Genomic DNA, 14041 nt, shown 5'->3' on the forward strand with positions numbered 1-14041 from the left:
TAACTGGCCCTGAGACAGAATTTAGGCCTGCCAGTGCTGGACCACACTGCGCCCACCCCCCTCCCCCCACCAGCTCCATGTTGCATCTGAGTGACGCACACAGAGTTGGTGTGGAGTTGGGTTAACTGTTTGCATTCCAAAAATCTTGTTAATGAGAAAACAACTTCACGAAAAAACCTTCGGATTTTGGAGCTTTTCGAATTTCAGGTTGTCTACTGTATTATGGGTATCTGTTGTGGTTCTGTTCGCCGAGCTGGAAATTTTTGTTGCAAACGTTTCGTCCCCTGTCTAGGTGACATCCTCAGTGCTTGGGAGCCTCCTGTGAAGCGCTTCTGTGGTGTTTCCTTCGGCATTTATAGTGGCCTGTCCCTGCCGCTTCCGGTTGTCAGTTTCAGCTGTCCGCTGTAGTGGCCGGTATATTGGGCAGCTGAAACTGACAACCGGAAGCGGCAGGGACAGGCCACTATAAATGCCGGAGGAAACACCACAGAAGCGCTTCACAGGAGGCTCCCAAGCACTGAGGATGTCACCTAGACAGGGGACGAAATGTTTGCAACAAAAACTTCCAGCTCGGCGAACAGAACCACAACAACGAGCACCCGAGCTACAAATCTTCACCCAAACTTATGGGTATCTATTGATCTCTCGGATATTGCTGTGAAGTTGTACCATCAGTATAATTCCCTGCTCCACATACAATTAATGAAATATCTGGCCTTTTTAAAATGAAACCATGCTAAAAATTAATTTTTATTTGACAAAGTTCTTTCTTTCTCACAGTTCCAGAGAGGGGTCGAACTGGTGACCATTTTGTTGAGTCTTCCATTCGTGAAGCTATTCTTAGCATTGACAGTGCAATTAATTCTACACGGAGGAAATTATTTAACAAGTAAGATATTTTCCCTTTACCAATTTTTATTCCACTTTCTCTCTTCCTTATTTTCTTGAGGTGTTGATTTCTTTATGGATATGATTTCATTTTTGGTGGATATTTGCTCCATAATTATAACATTTACAGCAGGCTGTTTACCTGTGGCATGTATCATATATGAGCCTAATTCTATTCTCACTATACAGTCACATGTACAACCTACCATCACCAGCCACTAGATAACAATTACAGATGGGAATAATAGCTAGTTTTTACCTTTCCTAGTTGAGACTATTTTCACTGCCCTTACTGGTTCCCTGTTCATGATCAACTAACTCAGCTTGGACCAGAAATCAAACTTTGGTCAACACAACTCAGTTGATCACTGGATTAACGAAACTAAGTAATTTGCTGAAAGCTTGGACAGGTGTATATATTTGGTAAAAACAATGACTGCAGATGCTGGAAACCTGTCCTCGGATGCTGCCTGAATTGCTGTGCTCTTCCAGCACCACTAATCCAGGTGTATATATTTACCTAGTTAACATAAATTGCGGTCCATGAATAACTTTCTCAAGCTATGTATATTAAATGATACTAAACTTTGCCAAATTAACTAATCTCTGCATCACTGGTAAAATGCTTTTAATACAGAGTGAGATTCTATAAGCACCACAAAAAGATTTATGGATCTTAATTTTACAAGCCATTTCCAGTTTTTCCTTAGCACCAAAATCAAGCTTAAATATTTTGAGATCTGAAAATTGGGATTGACTCATCAATGGAAGTTCTTATCCCTAATGACTGTAATACTATTTCCAGATGACCTGCAACTTATTTCAATGCAAATGAACATTAACAGGTTCTTTAATTTAATGGAGGAAGAGCTGGAGAAACAGAACAGGATGAAATAAAGTGGAATGAGATAGCTTGTAAAGGAGAAACTTCCCTACAAGGCCTTATCCTTTTACCAAAGAATTAACAAGCTCTGCAAATATTAAGTTTTCAGTGAAGTAATGTCTGTGAGGAATACATATCATGAGAGAAGTGACAGGTGAATTTTCATAGCACATATATCAAGATCCTTTCTCTGGACAACTTAACCAGTGGCAGTCAATGTTAGCATGGTAGTCATCTTTTACTGTAACTTGCTCATTTCAAGAAGCATCAGGAGCCTGTGTTATCTGATCGAGGATGTCATCCCAGTGTATCTGAATCAGATAAGTGATGCATTTTTGAGGAAAGTTGTGGAATTCATATAGTTTGGATACAATGCGGCTGGAATAAGATCATAAGACATAGGAGCAAAAATTAGTCCATTCATCCCATCGAGTCTGCTCTGACATTCAATCATGGCTGAAAAGTTTCTCAATCCCATTCTCCCGCTTTCTCCCCATAACTCTTGATCCCCTTGATACTCAGGAACCTATCTATCTCTGTTTTAAATAAACTTCAAATTTATCAATTCTTTGAATTGTTCAATTAGCAGAGTGCAATTAATGTACAGACAATGATCCTATTGTGTTAAAAGAAGAAGCAAGCTTACACTTATTCAAATATGTGAAGTAACAGCAATTTATATTTACATAGCACCTTTAGTGTTGTGATACGATAGTAAATGCCAAAAGGTTAATCAAAAAGGTAATATCTTAGGAAAAGAAGAGAGATGGAGATATAGGGAGGAAACTTGAGAGCTTACGCCATGACAAAGTGGTGAAAGTTAGGGATCTCCGAAAGATCAGAGTTGGAGGAACAGAGAAATTTTGAAAAGAATTACAAATGTAGTGGGGAGGTGAAAACAAGGGTGAGAACCTTCATGCTCCAAGAGTTAAAGGGCTACTGGTCTGCATTTTTCCAGCAGGTTTAGCAGCATGCTCACTGATCAACTAGTTCTGCCACAAGAAAATGTGACTGTTGTTCCCACAGTAATCAAGGAATAAAAGAAAAGCAGGGTGAAGTAATGTTAATTCATTCAGGGGTTGTGGACATTGTTGGCAAGACTAGTACTTATTGTCCATCCCCAGTTGTCCTTGAGAAGGTGGAGTGAGCTGTCGTCTTCAATTGCTAATGTCTGTGGGGTGAAAGAATAACCACAATGCAGAACCTTTAGGTCAGGGGTGGGCAATTAATTCTTCCAAGGGGCCACATAAGAAACCTGAGATGTGTTGGAGGGCCGAACCAACAATAAGTTGAACATAATTCTGCTCTGTATTAATTTTCTCCCATTGTAAAAAGTACTAAATTATATAGTTTTGCACTGAAACTTATATTCAAAAGAATAAGGATATTCTGTTACAATAAAGATATGAAATTGTGGAGTAGGTCAAATATAGAAGAAATAAACAGTAAAAGCAATAATTTCAGTATTTAATTTTATTTTTAACATGTTAATCTCTCAAACCAATAATGAAAAGTTGTTTCATTATTGTTCAGTATTACAAACAACAAACAACTCTATACAAAAAGCAATAGTGTTTTTGATGTTTTTCAGTTCATTTTACTTGTTTAGTGAGAAAAATCCAGTCTGTTTTGGGCTTGAACAAGTGCACTGAAATCTGGTTGAATATCTGAGGTGGATATGCAAAGGACAGCTGAGAGGTGATCATCAGTGATAGAGGATTTGGATTTGGATTTGTTGAACTTCATCACTGAGAATATCTGTTTGCATATATAGGTAGATCCAAAGAGAACTAGAATCTTCTGAGCATGCCTCCTCATGTGTGAAAAGTTCTCCTCTTTGAGGGAAGAGTAAAAATCAAGCAGTGAGACTGACCTAAAGTACTCTGCCAGAAATGTGTCAGACTGCAGGTCAATGAGTTCAAGCTGAACTCACTAGATGCATTCTCCACATTGCATGTAAATGGGGAAAAAATCATGTGCATTTCATTCTCAACCATTTTAAAATCTTGAAATCGCCTTGAAAATTCGCCATGCAGTGCTTCTAACATGGGTGAGTACCTGTGGAGGTGATCAGCTGAAGGTGCAGCTTCCTTCAGTGTTGGCAAGTGGGTGAGAATGTTGTCCTCCATTTGGCTTGAGAGAAGCTGCAACTTTTGCATAAAAGCCTTCACCAAGTTGTACATTTCATGCACAAAAAGGCCCTTGCACTGCAGTTTCACATTTAGTTCATTCATAAGTGCAGACACATCAACAGCAAAACCAAGGTCTGCAATCCAGTCTGCATCTGAAAGCTGTGGAATGCCATTCCTTTTCTTCACACAGAAATCTTGAATCTCTTCTCTCAGGTCCCATACACTTTTCAGCATTTTGCCCAGGCTGAGCCACCTGACAGCTGTGTGGTAGCCTATGTCACGATGTTCAATCTCATTTTCCTCCAAAAGTGCAACAAACTGACTGTGATTCAAAGCTCTTGCCCTGATGAAGTTAACTATTTTAGTTACAACATCAACCACATGGTTAATTTTTAACACTGATTTACACAACACTTCCTGATGTATAATACATTGCAAAAATACCAATTTCTGTTCAGGGTCAATTTCTGTCACTTTATCCTGCATTCTCTTTAAGAGTCCAACATTTTTTTCCATTAGATTTGGACAACCATCCATTGTCACACCTGCCAGCTTGTCCCATTTTAGTCCCAACGTATCCAAACATGCATTTACCTCCGTAAACAAATCATTACCAATTGTTGTTCCTTTCATTGACTGCATGGCTGCCAGCTCCTCCATGATTTTAAAGTCCGTAGTTATCCCACGTATGAAGATGAGTAGCTGGGCTGTGTCACATAAGTCGCAGCTCTCATCCAAAGTCAAGGAAAAAAAGTCAAAGTTGACTGCCCTGTGCTGCAGCTGAAGCTCCAGATTTCTCGCGATGTCCCCAATCCTTCTTGTTACAGTGTATCGGGAGAGGGGCACATTCTCAAAAGCCTCCTTTTTCTCCGGGCATATTCGTTCTGCAGAGTCCAACAAGCACTCCTTAATAAATTCTCCATCAGAAAACGGTTTACTGTTTCTGGCAATTTTGTGGGATATGACATAATTTGTCTTGGCGTGAGCTGACATTTTGAGGGCTAGCCAGCAAGCGTCACTTTTAGCTGTTCACGCACGCACATACACGCACATGTGCATCCATACGTAAATAAAAAAAGCATCCTTTTCAAAACAAAAGCAACACAGTTGTATTGCGTGTATGGCATAAATACTTTTTCATTTATGTCCTTAGTTAAGATTGACCTCATGCGGGCCAGACAGGAACAATCAAAGTGCCGGATATGGCCCGTGGGCCGTAAAATGCCCAGGTCTGCTTTAGGTAAAGGAATCACAGTACGTTTTCAAATGATGCAGAACTGACAGGTGGTAGTTTTCCCCATGTTTTTGCTGCCCTCATTTTTCTTAGGAGTAAATTATTGCACATTTGGAAAGCATTACATCTGCTCCAATTGCATAAAAACTACACTGGCCAGTTAACTGATTTGCATCCATTTATTGTTTTGGCTGCTTGCAAAAGAGCTGGCAGATAATTTGAGTGTAACTTGACATTGGCAGAATGGGCACAAGAGTGCAAGACCTTTTCAGTTCAACACCTGGAATGTGCCTACACAGGAATTTCTGGACCTGCACCTTTAAACAGTTAGCTAGAGAACTGCTTGTAATGAGGTGAGATGAATGTTAAATAGTTCACTATCCTAAGGCAAACTGTCAAGCCTTCAAGCTGACAAAGCTGATAACTCATAAAACTGCTCTTTAATCATAAGTGCACCATTGCAAAAGGGAGACATACTACTTTGAAATCACATAAAAACTCCTGTCTACTCCCCAAACTGTTTCATGTTCCATTACTAATGCTTTAGTAAGACAGCTTCATGCCTGACCCCACCATAGCTGCACCATGGTACCCATTGACTTGCCTCTGACTGAAGAACCAGTGCCTGGGAGAAAGTGAGGACTGCAGATGCTGGAGATCAGAGACAATTGTGTGGTGCTGGAAAAGCACAGCCTGTCAGGCAGCATCCGAGGAGCAGGAGAATGAAGAGCTTATGCTCGAAACGTCAATTCTCCTGCTCCTCGATGCTGCCTGATCGGCTGTGCTTTTCCAGTGCCACACTCTCGACACTGAAGAACCATTGCCCTCAGCAATATTCAGATCTTTGCACTGGTTAAAAAGTGTTGGGCACAGAAAAGATTTCAAGACAAATCACTTGTCCTCCTTGTTTGCCTGGTGATGAGTTATTGACTCCTCTCTCTACATACACTTTAAATTGTGGCATGACTACCCCTCGAAATATGCTGTCCAGACATCTCCCAGACTCTCAGATGCCAGTTGCTGTTTAAGTTGCTGACCTTTCCCGTATGTATAGTTCAGGACACGAGGGATCCTACATATTCCATGGGACTGAGCTGCCCTTCTGTAGTGACTTTAACGAGGATAGCCAGGTGGATCTCATAGAATATGGGTTTGTTTGACTTTGCAGGTAAACAAATGGTAAACTGCTTACGGTACCTGACTAATACCCAATCCCTCTTATGGAGGGTTTATATGCAAAGCTGTCAGGGGCTGCCCTTCACGAAGCTGGACATGAGCTGTGTGTACTTGCAATTGGGGTTAGACGAAAATTTCCAGAAGTATGCTACAACTAATATCCGTTGGGTTTGTACCAATAAGTGAAACTGCCATTTCAGGTGTCATCTGTCTATGCAATTTTCCAGCAGATGATGGACAACATTTTACAAGGTCTACCCCAGGTAGCCATTTATCTAGATGACATGCTAATAATAGGGAAGACCAATAAGGAGCTCTTAGAGAACTTGGACATTGTCCTTAGAAGTTTCTCCCAGGAGGGAATATGCCGTAGAGGAAAGACTGTGTGTTCCAGGCACCCCAAGTGACGTACTCAAGCTACAGAGTCAACAAGAACAGGTAAGATAAAGTGAGGATGATCAATGGTACCCCCTCCCATTTCTGTAGGTCTTTCCTTCAGCTGGTGAATTATTATGGAAAGGTCATCCATAACCTGGCCTCCAACTTCTAAACAAGGGTCACCCTTGTAGCCAAGCCATAGCTTTCAGAGGAGTGAAGAAAAAGCTAATATCCTCTAAGGTGTTAGTACAATATGATCCCAAGTGAGATCTGGTATTGGCATGTATCCCAAAAGAGAGGAACACCCAACGGCATATGCATCCAAGATTTTGGCTAATGCAGAGCATAAATATGGAGAAAGTGAAGACTGCAGATGCTGAAGATCAAAGTCAAAAAGTGTGGCACTGGAAGAGCACAGCTGATGGTGCAGAATCTGGGAGAGCCCTGATAAAGGGCTTATGCCCGAAACATCGATTCTGCCCCTCCTTGGATGCTGCCTGACCTGCTGTGTTTTTCCAGCACCACACTTTTCAACCCAGAGCGAAAATATGCTCAGATAGAGAAGTGAAGATTTGGCAGTCATATTTGGAGTCTGGAAGTTGCACCAATACCTTTACGGACATAAATTTCTAATAATAATGCACCACGAACCCCTGCTACATCTACTTAAAGAAGACAAGGCAGTGCTGTTCATAGCTTCAGGCCAAGCTCAGTGGTGGGCTGTAATATTAAGTCTGTCTAATTTCAAGTTCGAATACTGTCCATGAGGTGAAGTAGCATATGTGAGTGTATTGAGTCACTTCCCACTGGCAGATACACCACCGGTGGTACAACCATTGGAAGAGTCCATAATGGTTTTAAATTTTCTGGACACACTTCCAGTCACAGCTGACAATGTCAGATTTTAGACATAGAAAGATCCAGTTCTGGCAAAACTCCAACAGCTGGTGGTGATGGAGGGAATTAAAGGGCTGTCATGACCAGATTTGAAAGTCTTTTGGACCTCGAGAGACCAGATCAGGGTAAAGGATAACATTTTACTGTGGGGAGCACGAGTCATCGTCCTGAATGAAAGTCGCCGCAAGATACTGATTGAACTCCACCAGGGTCATCCAGAGGTTTTCAAAATGAAGGTGTTGGCAAGAAGTTATGTCCAGTGGCCAGCATTAGATGCAGACAAAGCTGCATCAGTGGGGCAATGCCCAGAGTGCCAATAAGGACAAAAATTACAGGTAGCAACTCCCCTACATTCATGGGGACAGTTGGATAACACTAGATTTGATTAGATGTCAACTGTGCTGATCCTTTCATGGACTCAATGTTCTTAGTCATTGTAGATGCCCACTCAAAATGTTTAGATGTGCATAGAGTTCATTCGTCAAACATAGGGATGATGATGTAAAGAATGTGCACATCTTTTACCGTATACAGACTCCTGAGATTGTTTGTCACAGCTAACAGCCCATTGTTTACCAGCAAGGATTTGAGTATTTCCTTGGCATTTGTCATTTAAGGACAGCTCCATATCATCCATCATCAAATGGTCTAGCAGTAAAAAAACAAGTCCAAACTTTGAAGGCAAGCTTAAAGAAATAGGCTATAGCTTGACTCAATACCAAACTGTTCCGGTTCCAATTTGATTATTGGGACCACCACACACGCAACTACAGGACAGTTCCAGCAGTGTTGCTAATGGGGAAAAGACTCCGCTCCAAGTTAAATCTGATCTTCCTGGACCTGGTGGTTAGGGTGAAACAGCATCAAGAATGCCAGTGCCTGACATAAGACTCCATTAGTAGACAGGCAGGAGGCTGGAAAAACACAGCAAGTCTGGAATCACCATGAGATGAAGAAGTTGACATTTCGGGTGCAACCCTTCTCCAGAATCTGCAAGAGAGACAGTTTAGTTCAGGTGATGAAGTTTCATGTAGGAATCATGGAAATGCCCTTGCATGGCTAAGAGGCATGGTCGACGTGAGGTCAGGTCCAGTGATGTATAAAGTTTTAGTGGGTGCAACGGTCCTGAACAAACATGTGGAAGCTGCTAACTCGCAAAGAGGGCGGGAGCACAATGTGCCCAGCTCCTTGGAACAATTGGAAAGGCCAGCAGAACCAATAAGTCCTCCTTCCCTGTCAAGCATCGAAGACACCTTGAAATCTGAAATGTTGCTGCCTTGGCTCCTTTGCTACCTGAAGGGGAGAATGAATTTCTTCCAAGGTACTCTGGGCAGAAGAGAAAGGTTATCATTCAGTACATGCCACCTATATCCAAAGCTGAGTCAGAGGAACCAGATCCTTGTGCAAAAACGCCCCAGGCGAGGCTTCAAGAATAAGAACGGACCTACATCCTTGGATTCAGAACAGGAGGGATGTAGTGATTATACTGGTGACAGCCAGGTGTACCTCATAGAAATTAATTAACTGATTTGGTTTTCTAACCTGGTCCAATCAGGGAGCGCTGGCTGAGAGATAAGGACAAGTGTGTCAGACATCCTGACACCCTGAGAGCTGGCTCAAAGGGAACTGGATCAGTGTCAAGGACTTTTCATGTGGGGGGACTTGGTGATGGGATACTAGCCTCTGTGGAATTATTTTACCCTGCCACACTTTTGCTTTATTAACTTGACAGAAATGAACTAAAAGCTTTTTAATTTTTTTTAAGTCAACAGTTATTCACCAACTAGCACTTTTCCATGTGCTGATGTGAATTTAGATCTGTTCCTGATCCCACTCTGTGTAGGATTCAGCCACACTGAGGTTCTGGCCCTGAAGTCTCTCAGCTTCTCACCTCTGAGCTCTGAGATTCAATGGGCATTTGTGCGCCTGCTATTGAATTATGTGCATCTGCCATTTTGAAACTGTGGGCATCATTAAACAGTGTCTCTATAAAGTTCTTTTTACTCATTCTTTAAACACTAAAAATGGTCATTTAGCCAACTCGATTTTTTAAATCATTCACGGGATGAGAGCATTGCTGGCTAGGCCAGCATTTATTACTCATCCCTAATTGCCCAGAAGGCAGTTAAGAGTCAACCACATTGCTGTGGGTCTGGAATCATGTAGGCCAGACCAAACAGTTATCTTCCGTAAAAGATACTTGTGAGCCAGATGAGACTTTCCGACAAACACCAATGGATTAATGGTCATCATTAGACACTTAATTCCAGATACTTATTGAATTCAAATTCCACCATCTGCTATGGTGGTATTTGAATTTGGGTCTGCAGAACATTTCCTGGGTCCTTGGATTAATAGTCTAGAAATAATACCACTAGACCATTACCTCCCAAAGTAGGTTATGAAAGCAAATTGTGATTGATGTTTTCTGCATCTGTGCAGTGTCCCAGAACCATCCTAACTTTTCTTTTTCCTTCAGGTCTTCATCAATGGTCTGTGCCCCTGAGAAAGCACTATAGAGAAGACTTTTTGAAAGACATTTCCAAGCACCAGCACAGAGATTGGCATCTTTACTGGATTAGAGAGGGAGTTAAAAGGGTTGTGTGAATGAGCAGATGATAATGGCAGGAACAGAATAGTAGATAGCTTCTGATGCAAAGTTCTCTTCTGGATAGAGATGAAGTTGTCAGGTATCTGAGAATAAAATATAAACTGCTTGTTCCATTCAAATGATTATTTTAGGCTTCAGAAACCCTATGAAGGAGTTTCACCAAATGGCTGAATGTATGGAAAAATCTACATCCAGCCTGATGAATGTCATCTCATGTGACATCAACTTAACTCGTAGTACAGAGACACTACAATGAAACTTTAAATGTAAATTCACATTCAAACATTTTGGTGAAAGCTCAAATGGCTGTCCTGTAGACTTCAAGCTCTGATCTGTATTCTATCTTGGTTAAACAGATGTTCACCTTGCAAATGGATATGGTTTTTTAAAGAGTCATCTATCTTCTGCAGCTTTGTGGGAGTTAGCACTGGTGCAGCAGAATGGCGTGTGCTGCCCTCTCAAATTGTCAGCATGCTTACTCCTTTACTGTCTTCTCAACCACTACCCAGTATAGTGCCAGAAAAACAACTGGGCCATTCTACCTCAGCAGAAACTGAAATGTAGCTGCGTACAGCTAGTCCCTCTCAATTGTTGGCAGGTATTCAAAACCCTGCCAATGGACTTGAATACCATGATTGAATGTCTGGACCAGTTGCCAGCCACAGATATGTCATAATCTTCTAATTATAATATTATGTATTTTATTGAAAAAAGCCTAATTTGACTTTCAAATAATACAGAAGACATTTAAAAATAGCTGCCAAAAACTACACGACTCACTCTTGCTGATTCATTGCCAAGCTAAAAGCAGCTATACTGATCTGTTATCTCAACATTAACGCAATGGATCCTTGAAAGTGTGAATTCCAGCATAATTAACCTTTCTTTCTGAGACAATAATTCATTTAGAGTTGACATAGCAGACATATGAAATTTGATCTGTCAAACTCCATTTTAGAAACCAAAATTCCCCAGGAAAGTGTCCGACAGCCAACATCTTCAGAGAGGAGAGTTCTCAGTTAAAGAGAGATTATTCAGAAATAAGCCACAGTTTTGCCGAAAGAAATCTGAAAGTGCTACAATCATAGAACTAGTAAGGAACAAGAAACATTCTCTCCCATTCAGATCCTGCTCTATATACTGAATCTACCTGTGCTAGCAACCTTCAGGTGCCAACTTTAGAAAGCAACAGAAAACTTCAGAAAGAGAAATCTTCAAGAAACCCAGACCTGCAGCTATGATGGACTGATCAGACTTTTATTTTTAAACATTCTTAAATTAAGGCAAATAATCAAAGCTTGTCCTCTTTCATTCATCAGGACTAAGATGCAAAAAACAAATTTGGTGTTTTCCCTTAGTATTCCTTTTATCAAGTCTGATCCTGCATCGAGTTCTGATGAACACAAAATGAACATCTTTGATTTCTTGTCTCTTTTTAGCCATGTTTGAGTTTTGTGCTTTGATTTTTCATGCAAATATAACACCCCTGTTCAATAAAGGAGAGAAAATGAGAGGAAGAAAAGGATAGTCCAATTGGCCCAATATCTGTCATCAGGAAAAAGCTAGAATCTATTTTTAAGCAGCACAGAGCACTTAGACAGCCTGGGTATGCCTATATAGAACAGAAATCACATCTATTGGGACATTTTGAAAGAAATAACCATCAGGATAGATTATAGGGAATCAATAAATGAGGTATATTTGGGTTTTCAAAAGGCATTCAATAAGACACGACATACAAGTAGTTTGGGTAATAGTATTACGTAGAGGAGAGTAAGAAAGGGGGTAGGAAAGACGTTGTCATTTTCAAGTTGGTAAGTTCTTACTAGTGCTACAAGGATGCTGCTACGAGCATTCAGCTATTTATAATCTATATTAATGATGTGAATGAAGTGACCAAGAATAATGTATCTAGGTTTGATAACAATTTAAAGCTACTTGAGAAAGTAATCTGTGATTTGGCTAAGAGCTTTCAGAACAGAATTTTGGAATATGTTAGAGCAGTTTGTCCAGTTAAATGTCTCCTATGGAGTCCGGAATCTCATTAGCATGGTTTCTGCTGCTAACAGAGGGTGGAATCAAATGCCTTTCCCTGAAATGGGTGGGGGTAGGGGTTGGTTTGGAAATCAATGAGTCATTTAGTCATGTGGGAGGATGGCAGGAGGGGGCACTGTCACCTTCTTACCTCCCCACTAATAGGTCCAAGGTGGAAAGCCTTATAAATGTCCTCTTGCTCAGCCACCAATTGAGGCTATTAGTTTGGTAATTAATGCCTAGGTAAGGGTTTCACATTGCTGCCACTAGTACTTAACCAGTAAGGGGCAAGGGACTCAGCATATGGGTAGCCTAAAAACAAAACCCTGCTTAATTTTCGTACAGGCTTTGATGGGGTAGGTCCTGGTACAATAGCATTCTGTTCCTGATCAGGACCACGCATCGGGAAGGGTTGGGATTGTTGAGAGATGCCTATGTTGCTAATGCTCCTTACCAGTGACCTCCAGACCATAATTCCCAACTTGCCCTAAATCAGTTTTGAGATGAGGTACCTCAACAATCCTGGGCCTCTAGTCAGTCTATTGCCTGCAACTGCTAAATGTCCTGCTGGCACTGCCTGCAGTACACAGTAGCTGTCCTTAGACTGGCTGCTGTGGATTCAAACCGTGGTCCCATGATGAACTCTGACAAAGCCCCAAGTATTTTATTGATTGCAGTCACTGCTGTTGGTTACATTCTTTGTAGTAGAGATCTTTGATCCTCTAATTGGCTGTCAGCTATCAAAGACAGGATACCTAGTGAAGGTGCTGCACTTATAAGTCCCCCAGAATCAAAGTGCCCGTAGCAGGGTTTCTGCTGCAAATTGGAAACTTAATACACTTGGGGCTCCCAGTGATTGGGTTGGCAGGGGTGCTGCCAATTCTAGTGGTAGATGTCAGGCTCCTCACCACCCACTTTAATTTTCACCCAATGTAATAGGTCAACTAACCTTCATGAGGACTCAGTTTCTATCAAGAGTAGTTGTAAGTATTTCCAGCATTTTATGTTTTTATACGAAATGTTGCCATCTAGAGAAATTAGGGTGGTCTTCTACAGAAAACACAATATGTTGGCAACATGATATGGCAAACAATTAGAAAGATGAATGGCATGTTCTTCTTTACTGCATGGGATTGGAGTAAATGATCAACAAAATCTTAGTGCAATTGTACAGAGCTACAAATGTGTGCAGTAGTCTCTGTACCGACAGAAGGGTCGATGTCAGATGGGTTGAACAAGTTGTCCTCTGGGGAACACATATTCTCTCGAATTAGAATAATGGGAGGTATTTTCATTGAAGCATGAACGATTCTGAACAGACTTGACAATATATGCTGAGAAGATCTTTTCACTGGCTAGATAGACTGGAACTTGGAGATAGAGACTCAGAATAAATGACCAGCCATATTGGACTTAGATCTGGAAACATGTTTTAAAAATGTTGATTTTAAATCTTTAGAATGCTCTGCTACAGAGGGGTGTGGATGCTCAAGACTTGATACATTCAAGACTTTTCTGGACTGGGAGGTATTTGCCGAGTGGACAGGAAACTGGACTTGAGTTTGAACATCAGCCATATACTCCAGGGGCTGTATAACTAACAAATAGCTGCTCCTATTTCAACATTGTTATGCAAGAAAAGTACAATTAATTAAGGACTAGTATATCAAAAGATTTTACTTCAACCGTCTGTTTGCAAATAAACACATCACCCTCTTCATATTTAGAAGTTCTTTTAATAGCCTGTTTTTCATAGCATCTAGTATTCATTCTGAATGTCAAGGACATAATGATTGGGAGAATAGTTT

General features: G+C 41.0%; 1 protein-coding gene across 3 annotated transcripts in view; it reads left to right on the top strand.

Annotated features, from left to right (window-relative positions):
- Positions 1-14041, top strand: part of LOC122549088 (peroxidasin homolog) — a 589463-nt gene that overhangs the window by 477026 nt on the left and 98396 nt on the right. For all 3 annotated transcript variants that reach the window (XM_087986415.1, XM_043688312.2, XM_043688313.2), the window contains exon 15: positions 781-889. In XM_087986415.1, coding sequence (XP_087842541.1) covers positions 781-889 — 109 coding nt within the window. The remainder of the gene's footprint in view (positions 1-780; positions 890-14041) is intronic.

Source organism: Chiloscyllium plagiosum, unplaced genomic scaffold, assembly GCF_037043375.1.
Source record: "Chiloscyllium plagiosum isolate Xiang-an unplaced genomic scaffold, Cpla_swu_hap1 HiC_scaffold_4, whole genome shotgun sequence".
Taxonomy (NCBI): Eukaryota; Metazoa; Chordata; class Chondrichthyes; order Orectolobiformes; family Hemiscylliidae; genus Chiloscyllium; species Chiloscyllium plagiosum.